A 12,500-nucleotide genomic window follows, 5' to 3' on the forward strand; every position below is an offset into this window, starting at 1 on the left:
TATATATATATATATATATATATATATATATATATATATGCTGAATACATTAATATACATTATAAAACATTAACTCAAACAGCGTAAGACAAAGATGACAAGGGAATTATTTAAATTATGCTAATACGAATAGGTTAATGTGCACGTGACATGAGTATGTCATAGTAAAACATCTTAAAGTTGAAACATTTCTGGTGTTTTTGCAAAGCCATCATGTTCTAGAACGTATGTGATAGCCTACATTGCACATTAAATTGAGATTAATTTGATCTCCTAAACTGGGAACCTATTTCTTTGCCAGCTAATTAGCTATATTACAAATTTGCAGAGAGTACTATGGTATGCTCATTAAATTTGTTAAAGCTTGCATTTTAAAACACTTTGCATTTGACTGAACGCAAACCATTTGAAATAAATTGTATCCTATCCTATCATTATACTTTGTAGCTTAAAGCTTTCATTGCAGGATTATTTCATTTTATTAATTTTACCATTGTTTTAACATTTTTTAAATTGCAATTCGCCTTTAGAGATATCGAAATAAGCCTGGGTATAATTAGACGTACGTTCAAATATATCGTTAATTATTTTCAGTAGTCTATACTTAGTTGTTTTCTTTGATGATCAGTATGTTTGTTTTGTTGTGAGTTTGGGTTGATTTCAAAACAGTATTCCTATCGTAGACAACATACTAGAGAGGGGCACTTCTTTCTCTCGGTATCCAGGGCGAAAGCGGTCCCACCCGGGAAACGCTGTCGCGGATGGGCGCCTCTTGCGCAGCGTGATCGAACCTATAAAAATAATTTGATTTATTATCTGCATTCGCACCTCTGACTGCATTCTAAAAACTAGATGTCGGTTTGAATTATGGTACTTGATCAGTTTAATCCGAAAACCGAAAAATCGTTCTCGTGCATTTATGCGGGGCATTGTTAGACGAGACAAAACAATTGCTTTCGTTACCTTGTCACTTAAAAAGACAGGCAACTTCGGAGCTGATTCTTTCGTCTATAAAATAAATCGAGTCTTGTGAATGCTGGCCTGTTTACGTGCATTAAGAATAGCTGGGGCGCTGGGTTTGATCGGTGAGCATTCCGGAGAATGGTACGGTTTGTTTCGGGAATTTGTGCTCGATGGTGAACGGTAATGGCTGACGGGGGACAGTATGTGTAGCAAGACAAAGGCAGCTAACTCCCGGGCCAGTCATACCGGACTGCCCTCTAAAATTAAACCCTCGGTTGACAACAGGATTACGACATTTAAATGTAGATTATATTTTAAGAAGCGATTTTTATTTACTGAATTGCTTCGGTGCATGTTTAATTCCTTCTCATCTTTGCTGGCATCCTGTTGTCACTTTCCTGTAGGCTGCTAAAGCTGAAGATAGGTAGGCTATATCGCATAGTGTAGGTTGTGCATCTTTGCATGTATCTTGGGTAATTTCAGATAAATAACTTCATATAACACGTGCTATATTTTTTTTACTGTCGGTTTTATCTATGGTATACTGCTAACGATATAATTATCCTATAACGGCCAGAACAGGTCACAGCAGATGAAAGAGTAGAATCCCAGTTGTTTACACACGCACACACACACACACGCACACACACACACACACACACACACACACACACACACACACACACACACACACACACACACACACAATTCTAAACTGTCGCGAGGCGATCAAAGACAATTTTGCTTCTGATATCTGCGTTGATCACCGTGGTTTGGGAAATCCTCTCAAAATGAGCTGAGTTTATATTTAATTTGAAGGCTATTACAGGCCAATTAATCAGTTTTATGTTCAAGCTTGGACGCGGCGAGTGCTTTATGTAAGTGTACTGGATTTATGATAAAATGAGAACTTTTAAATTGAAATATCGTTTGTTAATTTTATTTTGCATTTCCCAGCATATGCTAACATATGATTAAAAATATCAGGTCACCCATTGAGGTTAATACCATTATTTGCAACCTCCACCCTATACAAGTTATCCAAAATGTTTTTCATAAATGATGACAAAACATATGCCAAATGTGCTTGAATTATTATATGGTTGGCTTATTACAATGGAAAGAAGTGAGTGTAGTGTCGACTGTTGCATATCCTTTACGATGGCATGCGGAGTTTATAACGTGGGACTTTTTTGCATATTGTCAATTAAGTAAAGATGTGTTTGATGCGCGTTTTATTTAGAAGTGTGTGTTCCATGTCTGTCTCCTCTTTCACTTTGAAATCCTTGCGTTGTCATCCCGGCCATCCACGTCGCGGTTGGAAGACCTGTATAAGTCTAGCTTGCATCTTCCATATAATGCATCACTTAGGCAGATTGGTGTAGACTATAAACGATAAATACCCGGTTTAACAATTGATGTGATATGATTAACAAAGAATCTTGCTACACGCAAAATTAACTCATTGTGTCTTTTTTTTTCTTTTATAGAAAAGATGATAGGAGGCTACAGCATAAACTGGAGTGGCGAGACTTTCTCTAAAAGCGATATTGAGACCCAGCGAGAAGGATTATAATATATGGATTTCTTTTGATTATCTTCGTCTACCCTCCGGATCTTGGAATATACACTTTGCAAGTATGGAAGGCCGGGATTTCTCTGCTCCAGCACACCTACTTTCAGAGCGCGGCGCTTTGGTGCATCGGGCCGCCTCTCGGATATCCTCCGCCGGCCATAGCTCTGTCCAACATACCGGTCACTTCCCACCCGGAAAATATTATCCACCCCACCTACCAGTGGCAACGCATTCAGGTTGGTTCCATGGTATTTTTCACGCTATGGCAATATATATTTATCACGATATATATAGTTAACAGCATTTCTGTCAGCCCAGCTATTAATGCCAACATCCTTTAAACGTCCTGGATGATGCATTAGAATTTAACAAGTCAGATTTATTGTAAAGCATTTGTTGATAACGTGGCGTCAACAGACAAATAGACTAACTGTGGAATTCATGAATAAGATTTATGTTGGTAATTCAAAAGCATATCATGGTCACAAAGAGAAACAAATAAACCCGTGCATTTAATAGCTTTTACAATTTAAAATGTATTTATATAAAAAATATATACATATTTTACACTTGTTTACCTATAGCAAATGCTGCAATACGCAGTATACCCAGTATATTTCTTCTAGAAGTTGTTCTGCATCTAGATTTTCAATAATGCCGTTTAAAGAGTGCAGTCTATGTTAATAAACCTACTTGGACAAAAGACGTCGTCTTTTGACGGATGTGCGCATGCCCAAGGGATGATGGATACTGCCGAGAAAGCGGTGGTGCGATCACTCGAGGCCTCGGGAGCCCTTTTGTATGTTTTCCACGAGAAAATGTGTGGGTGCAGCATACATTAGTTATAGCAATATTCCGCGATCTGCAGTTAAGTCTTAATATATTAACACATCCTGCAATCATGCTTATTCGATACTTAAAGAGAATCATTCTGTTGAGAAACGCCACAGTTTATATTTTCGTCATGAATAGCCCCCGCTGCTATCACAGCCTATATTTTATCCCTTGCCTTATAGAATAAACCCCCTTTGCTTATACGTAAACATGGTTTGAATATATTAACCCGCCGAAGTTATATTTCATAGTCTAAACGAAATGTATTTCAAAATGAAACGATCCCACGTTCAAATAAAACACTATATGCGATTTTAAAGCATGTTTTTCCAATGACAAATTATTTACTTATGTTTTTAATGTTTAATATTCAAATATAGCCTGCGATATATACTCAGCTCGTTGAAACGCGTCCGATCAAACGATATAAATATTTTAAAGATTACTTTATTTTTAAAAAACAAAGTAACATTAGTTGAAATCCAAATATGCCATCATCATGTTTGCGAAGGAGATGGCAGCATTTTAGACGGTCGTATGGAGGCATACTTCGAAATCAGTCCTTGCGGTCGGCAAAATCAACAAACTTTACGGCCTAATTATTTGATAATTACGCTAGAAACGTTGATTGCACTATTAATATAAAGCAGATTTCAAACATCCAGAACGCATCAATTAGGCAATAAAATGGTAATTGCACACTCATTTTTTTCTCTCGAGTAATAAAGTTGCAATGATACATTTTCATTTTATTTCTTATTTGTGTTACCTATGTCAGTTTAATTTGATCATTATACTGAGGTGAATTGCAGCTGGTTAGAGCACAATTTCTTTCTCTTTAAAAAGACACGTTTATGTCTATGCGTTTAAAGGTGATATTTACAGTAACTTATTTGTCATATAATCATAAATGCACGCGCGCACACACACACAGAGAGAGAGAGAGAGAGAGAGAGAGAGAGAGAGCGAGAGAGAGAGAGAGAGAGAGAGAGCGAGCAGTATTTATAGATTTAGACTCTTTGTTCTTGCAGTTATTTGGAATATAGATTGTTTAAAGGGTACAGACAGGTGTGCTGGTTACCGGATGGCGTTTCTTTTCTTATTCCCTCGTGGCCCGCATCACTGTGCAAAGCTCCCCTTAGACGTCATCACTGTTCAATGAGTGAAACAGGTGGGGTATTGTTCTTGAGGATAAAAAAATCACCAGCCCATTTAATAGTTTCTGGGGTTGCGTGGAACATCGCAGTCTCAATTCAGTGCAGTGCATAAGTAATAGGACAGTGAAGTTTTGCTGTTTTTGGCTGCATACACCAGGACACTGGACCTCAAGCAAAAAAGTGACTGTGAAATTAAAATTGAGAATGATGACCTTTGATTTGGAGATGTTTACATAATAAATAGGTGAACCACATAAGATTAATAGGATTTTATACAGTCCACCTGTTTTGAAGACCAAAACTAAATTGGACAAATTATATAATCTTAAATTAAATTGTCATTTTTAGTAAATGACTGCAAATTCTTCACAACCAATGACCAGATTTGTGTGTCTCACAGACATCAATGGACCTTGTGTTCTTTCCTTACAATGCTCAGGCAGACCAGAAATGAATTCTTAGTTCCTGCATATTTTGGGGGAATTTTTACCTTGTCTTGAGTCCAGTAAGTGAAATCCATCCTTAATGGATTTTCAGATTGGGTGTCTGAGTCAACCAGTGATGACTATTCCATTTTTTTTTTTTGAGAACTCCATGTTTACTTTAGCTGCATACTTTGGTTCAACGTCCACATGGTTAGGCTCTGTCCTATAAGCTACAGGCATCTGTTAAGACATTTCTGTGCACTTGGATCAATTCCAATTCAATTTGATCCAATTCAACCTGTTGTTAGGGTCAACAGTGAAATCATCAAGAAAGACAATTGCATTTTTTTTTAGAATTTCCTATTTGCATCACTTTAGTACAGGTTACGTTTTTCCTCATATGTCCATAAGACTTTATTCAAGAATGCATTTGTATGTAGGCTACATTTGAGGAAACTGTAACATTGCCTTTCAGGCTCTTGATTCTTTCTTTAATGGATTGCAACTAGTGTGAAACTCTCTGGGGTCATATTGTAGTACTATTCTCTGCAGCCAAGTTGGAGTACTCTTCTCTGAGGTCATGTTGGTGTACTCTTCCCTGAGGTCATGTTGGTGTACTCTTCTCTGAGGTCATATTGGAGTACTCTTCTCTGAGATCATGTTGGTGTACTCTTCCCTGAGGTCATGTTATAATAGTCTTCCCTGAGGTCATGTTGGAGTACTCTTCTCTGAGATCATGTTGGTGTACTCTTCCCTGAGGTCATGTAGGTGTACTCTTCTCTGAGGTAATGTTGGAGTACTCTTCATGAGGCCATGTTGGAGTACTTTTTTCTGAGGTCATGTTGGTATGTTGGTGTACTCTTTGATGCATCTGCACTATGCCTGCTAGGCCTGTAATGATGCACGCATCATTACATTTTGTTTTGATACAATTTATGATGAGGTCAAGATTCGATTTCAGTATTTAACATTGAAATTGAGTATAAATGTAAACAACTTTGTAACTGTTTGTAGCATAACAGTGAAAATGCCTTGTCGTACTATCAGAAATTAGCATTATTGTAGTGAGGATAGTCATACAAATAAATGTTACATGGAAACTGATTTGCAAGACTTCAGAAGAAAGCATGGCTATCTAGTAATCCATACAATTATTATGTCATAAAGATATACTCATGGGTGTATATGTTGTAGCCTTCCTGTCAAGCTTAGAAAAAGTACTACGGAACTACACAAATACTAAAGTGATTAAAGATTGATTTGTAATTTTAAGAATCAATAGTGGATTCACAAATAAAATTCCATAAATAGAAGGTACTTTACCCAGCTCAAACAGACATTGGCTTCTGCAGGAAAGAAACCTTCAGACCTTCAGGTTTTTCAATACTGTATGGAAATCGTTACACTTTTAATGTCTAAATCTTTCTAACATCTACTCAAGAGGTTTTCTTCATCACTCAATACCTTTAGCTCATCCAATTCTGTGGGCTTCCATGCTCTCCCAGGTGGTTTGCTATTGCTAAGTTCCTCAGTGCACTTCCGCTTAACAACACACCAATCACAGTTAATGTTGTACCTACTTTAACTTGCATGGACTCTACTATGGTCTTCATCTTGAGATGTGGTATTGGGGGTGGTGCTGCTGGTGGTGAAGGGTGATATAGTAGTAGGTAGTGGTGCTAGTAGTGACAGTGGTGTTTGGTGGTAGTGGTGGTAGTGGGGGGTGGTGTTAGTTAGCTAAATGCCATAAATGAGTAGGAGAATTTGAAATGTGTTAGTGGTAATGCTGGTGGTGCTAGATGTGATGGGGGGGGGGGTGCTAATGGTGATGATTGGGGATGGTGCTTGTGGTTGTATTGGGGGTTGTGCCAGTGATGGCAGTGTTAGTGCTGGAAGTGGGGGTGGTGCAAGAAGTGGTGTTGGGGGAAGGTGCTAGAGGTGGTATTAAGGGTTAGTGTTTTTTGTGAAATGTCTGTTACTTTCCTTGGCCTTCTCAGTAGACTAACATGATCACTGGTTTACATGCCCACTGGATAACATGCCCACTGGTTTACACACTCCCTGGTGTACACTCTCACTGGGTTACATGCTCAAAGGTATACATGCTCACTGGTTAATACCCTCACTGGTTAACACACTCACTGGTTAACATTCTCTGTTGTTAACATAGTGCCTCACATTAACCCTTTACAAGGACTCTGAATATTTCAGAATCAGTTGTAAAAGGCTCACAAAAACAGTTCATATGCCTCTTTCTTGGTGACGACATCTTCAAACAATTTTAAAAAAAATTCAGAGCTTTCCTGGCCCTGTGAGGCAGACGGCTGTGACCATATGGCAGCTGCTGCTGCTCTTGCTTTGTTGTGACCTGTCCCTGTGAAAGGGTTAGGAAATATTCCTCTTGGCTGGGCAGTTTCTCCCATTTCATGTGGTGAAGCAGGCCTCGGGTTTGTGGGCCTCGGGTCAATGGGCCTCAGGTCTGTAGGCCTTGGTTCAGTGGGCTTCGGGTCTACAGGCCTCGGGTCAGAGGGCCTTGGGTCAGTGGGCCTCGGATCAGTGGGCCTCGGATGTGCAGGCCTTGGGTCATTGGGCCTTGGGTCCACAGGCCTTAGGTCAGTGGGCCTCGGATTAGTGAGCCTAGGATCAGAATACTGTATGTAGTAGTGGAATAATGTAATAGTAGATACTGAATGTAATAGTGAAATACTATAATTGTGGTATACTCTAATAGTGGAATACTGTTAAAGTGGAATACTGTAATAGTGGAATACTGGACGTAGTAGGGGAATACTGTAATATTAGAATACTGAATGTAATAGTGGAATACTGTAATAGTATAATACTGGATACAATATTGGAATACTATAACAGTGCAATATGGTAATTGTTGGATACTACAATAGTAGAATACTGAATGTAATAGTAGAATACTATATCTGCAGAATACTGTAATAGTGGCATACTATAATACTATAATACTGTAATAAAGAAACACTGGATGTAATAGTGAAATTCTATAATAGTGGAATACTCAATGTAGTAGTGGAATACTATAGTACAAGAATCCCGTAATAGCGGAATACTAGAACACTAATAGTAGAATAATAGAATGTTGTAATAGTGGAATATTAATGTACTATAATACTGTAATAGTAGAATACTGGATGTAGTAGTGGAAGACTATAATCGTGGGATACTGAAATACTAGAATACTGTAATAGTGGAATACTGTAATACTAGTATACTAAAATAGAGGAATACTGGACATAATAGTGGAATACTATAATAGTGGAATACTGGATGTAGTAGTGGAATACTGCAATAGTAAAATACTGTCTGTAATAGTAGAATACTGTAATAGTGGAATACTGTAATACTAGAATTCTGTAATAGTGGAATACTGCAATACTAGAATACTTTAATAGTTGAATACTGTAATAGTGTAATACTATAATACTAGAATTCTGTAATAGTGAAATACTGTAATACTAGAATACTTTAATAGTGGAATACTGTAATACTGGAATACTATAATACTAGAATTCTGTAATAGTGGAATACTATAATAGTGTAATACTATAATACTAGAATTCTGTAATAGTGGAATACTGTAATAGTGTAATACTATAATAATTATTACCTAGCTGCAGCAGCATGCCACATGACATTTTTACCACTTGAAGGACTGCACCTGTAGAGGTGGGGTTTTGTGACTGTGTGTGTGTGTGTGTGTGTGCGCATGCGTGCGTGCATATGCATTTACAATCACGCATCACAACATAGATTTTTTAAAATTGTTTACTGATGCAAGATTTGTTATTGAATATCTATCATAAAAGTGCCTGTTTGTTAAAAAGGCAGAGATTACTTGATTACTTCATGATTGTTCACACACACACACACACACACACACACACACACACACACACACACACACACACACACCTTTCATAAGGAAATCAGTGTCGTTACTGGAGAGATCAGAGGCGTTTCTTGGCCCCTCCCTTTGACTCCCCTGACCCCTCCACACTGCAGGCTATTCTTGCCGAGTGTGTGTGTATGTGTGTTTGTGTGTGTGTGCTTTACAGCACTTTGTTTAGAGATTAAAAAACAGAAGCATGCACCCCCCAGTCTTTCATTGTTTGTGAAGTCGAATGTCTCCATCACTCCCCTGGTTTTCATGTCCTGCCTGTATATCTGAGCATCCTCCTCCTTCACAGATTCTCTCTACAATCCGCCCGATCCCTCAAAATGTCATGGTGATGTATTCCATTGTTGTTCTCAGAGAGGAATAAATAGCGAGGTTTTATTGAACACCGTATCGCTGGAAGGTCCCTACAGTAGAGAGGGACGTGAAAGTGGAGCTTCAAAGGCAGACGCAGGTGTTTGCCTGCACTGGGAAAGTGTGTGGTGTGTGTTTATGACCAGCTACAGCTCCCGCTCAGCTGGCGAAGGTGTTTGTTGGCTGACGCGTCGTTGGTGGACCATAAAATTTGCAGGCGTCGTCTCTCTCGCCTCCAGACGATCCTTAAAGCAATACCTCACCCCAAATGCTCCTCCTGCCATAAACCCACAAGAGCTAGAGGAGACTGAATCCCTGGCATACCCGCAACTGTAACTGACTTTTATTGTTTTTTAGCATTTTGGAGTGAAGTATTGCTTTAAAGGAAACGGAGACAGTGGATAGTGTTGTCCTTCTGCCAGCAGGGTTGTCACTGACTCTACTGGGAGGACCCAGACTCAGACGGCTTCATCAGACAACAGCTATTTTCAGATCTGGCCCAGCAAAAAAGAGGTTGCGGGATGCTCTTTGAAGTATGAGAGCAGAGAGGGACAGTTCCGCTCATCAGGAGTCGGACATGTGGTGCAGCTTGTATAACTGTGTGTGTGTGTGTGTGTGTGTGTGTGTGTGTACTTGTGTGCCTGTGTGTGTATGTCAATGTCTGTGTGTTTATGTGTGTGATGCCAGGAGATGCCAGTCACTCATCATATGTGATTATTTATTTATTTTTATGCACTCTCTGACCAGAGTCCACAGAGCATTTTTGTGTGTGTGTATAACTTTCTCCATACATCTGTCCACATCTCCCTCTACCACTCCCTCTCTACGCCCACTCACGTCTCCCTCTACCACCCCCTCTCTGCGCCCACTCACATCTCCCTTTACCACTCCCTCTCTACGCCCACTCACATCTCCCTCTACCACTCCCACTCACGTCTCCCTCTATCACTCCCTCTCTATGCCCACTCACGTCTCCCTCTACCACTCCCACTCACGTCTCCCTCTATCACTCCCTCTCTATGCCCACTCACGTCTCCCTTTACCACTCCCTCTCTACGCCCACTCACATCTCCCTCTACCACTCCCACTCACGTCTCCCTCTACCACTCCCTCTCTATGCCCACTCACGTCTCCCTCTACCACTCCCACTCACGTCTCCCTCTACCACTCCCTCTCTATGCCCACTCACGTCTCCCTCTACCACTCCCACTCACGTCTCCCTCTACCACTCCCTCTCTATGCCCACTCACGTCTCCCTCTACCACTCCCACTCACGTCTCCCTCTACCACTCCCTCTCTATGCCCACTCACGTCTCCCTCTACCACTCCCACTCACGTCTCCCTCTACCACTCCCTCTCTATGCCCACTCACGTCTCCCTCTGCCACTCCCTACCTATGCCCACTCACAACCTGGAGAGCACACCTATCTGATACCCCTTCCCAGAATCCCTCAGCAGCCACTACAGACCAATGTAGGTGTGGCTTCTCCTAGCCACACCTTTAAAGCAAGGGTCTCAGTTTGCGGTCTACCTTTGCTCCTCAAATAGCCCTTTTCAACCAACGTGGAGCAGGTTCCATTCTGGTTCAATTTTCAACAGTTTGGACAATCAATTATTGTTATAATTTATTTCATATTTTGTTCATTTCATTAAACACCTCAATTGGATACCCATTTGGTTCCTCATTTTTTCCTGCACATCTGTTACCCGTGACAAATATACTTTATTCTTATCGACATTAGTTGATTTTTGGATAAAAACAAACATATGTAACAGCAGCACAGATGCTGGCAGGTCATCCACACGCTCTGCAGTCCTCTTATTACTTCTGCTGTACAACGCCCTCCGCTGATGACGTGTCCTCAGTCCCAATAAAAACTGGTGCAGAACCAGAGTTATTCTGGTTGAAAAGGTGCCAATTAACCCTCCTCTGTTCATATGATGCTTCTTTTCCATTTGGTTGGCGCCTCTGTGGCATTCAGAACAGAAACATTCCGTTTGCCTGGATTTAACACGCATATCCGCAGATCCACAAACACTCGGTCGGTCAGTGATGCTCAGTGCTCACAAGCAGTTCATAAGGGTTTTGTAAATTTGAAGTGTAAGAATCCTGTGGCACTGAGTACAAGAGTTTGCACAGCAGAAACTGAAGTGCGTGTCTGTGCCAAAAGCACGTAGCAGCCTCTGCTTTGTGTTCATATTCTCGGTGGTAGTCCATTAAAATCTTAAGCAACCTGTTTTGTAGTAAAGGCAAACAAGCTGTTATTTGAGGAAGCCACTATACTGTTCTGAGTGGTGTGTTCCTCCGCTTTTCAGTCTGTATTTGTAAAGAGTGTGACAGTCTGCTTAGAAATATGTGTCTGTGTGTGTGTGCACGTATCTGTGTGTGCATACATGTGTGTGTGTGAGTGCCTTTGTGGCTTTGTGTGTTTGTGTATGAGTATGCATACCTGTGTGTGTCTGTGTGTGTGTGTGTGTCTCTCTCTCTCTCTCTCTCTCCCTGTGTTTCTGTGGATTTGTGAATGTGTTTGTGTGTCTCTGTGTGTGTCTGTGGGTGTGAGTTCATATACTTGTCTGTGTATGTGCATATGTCTCTTTGGGTTTGTATGTGTGGGTTTCTGTTTGTGTATGTGTACTCTGATCTCTCCAGTAATGACACTGATTTCCTTATGAAAGGTGTTTGTGTGTGTGTGTGTGTCTTTACCAGGGTGGTAGGGCTGGGTGAGGTTTATTTGTTGACTGTGTCAGTGGAGCAAGGCATGGCTGGTGTTCTGTGTTTGGCTTAGGTGTGTGAGAGTGGTCAGCATTTGCATATATGTGTGTGGGTGTGTGAGCGTGTGTGTGTGTGTGTGCTCACTCATGTATATATGTGTGTGTGTGTGTGTGTGTGTGTGCTCACTCATGTATGTGTGTGTGTGTGTGTGTGTGTGTGCGTGCTCACTCATGTATGTGTGTGTGTTTGTGTGTGTGTATGTGTGTGTGTGTGTGTGTGTGCTCACTTATGTATGTGTGTGTGTGTGTGTGTGAGTGACCGCTGAGTGCCCTGCAGTGTGGCAGTGTGCCACGCGGCCCTGTGCCGTTTTCTGCACTGCGGCCCGGCCTCGCTCTCGCACCAGCCCAACACAAAGGAGATGAGCTGCCCAGGCAGTGACTCCCTGTATCATCACGCCAGCTTCCAGTTCAACGCCGCCGTCTATTTTTACACTTTAGCTGAGTAAGCGTGACGCTCAGTGCAGCTGCTTGTAGGATCAGAGAGAGAGAGA

The 12,500-nt window shown here is 40.8% G+C and overlaps 1 protein-coding gene across 3 annotated transcripts in view; it reads left to right on the forward strand.

Moving 5' to 3' along the window:
• Positions 1 to 12,500, forward strand: part of LOC113571417 (BAH and coiled-coil domain-containing protein 1) — a 64,478-nt gene that overhangs the window by 291 nt on the left and 51,687 nt on the right. For all 3 annotated transcript variants that reach the window (XM_035525463.1, XM_035525467.1, XM_035525472.1), the window contains exon 2: positions 2,454 to 2,775. In XM_035525463.1, coding sequence (XP_035381356.1) covers positions 2,604 to 2,775 — 172 coding nt within the window. In that variant the 5' untranslated portion in view covers positions 2,454 to 2,603. The remainder of the gene's footprint in view (positions 1 to 2,453; positions 2,776 to 12,500) is intronic.

The sequence above is a fragment of the Electrophorus electricus genome, chromosome 1 (assembly GCF_013358815.1).
Source record: "Electrophorus electricus isolate fEleEle1 chromosome 1, fEleEle1.pri, whole genome shotgun sequence".
NCBI classification, from domain to species: domain Eukaryota; kingdom Metazoa; phylum Chordata; class Actinopteri; order Gymnotiformes; family Gymnotidae; genus Electrophorus; species Electrophorus electricus.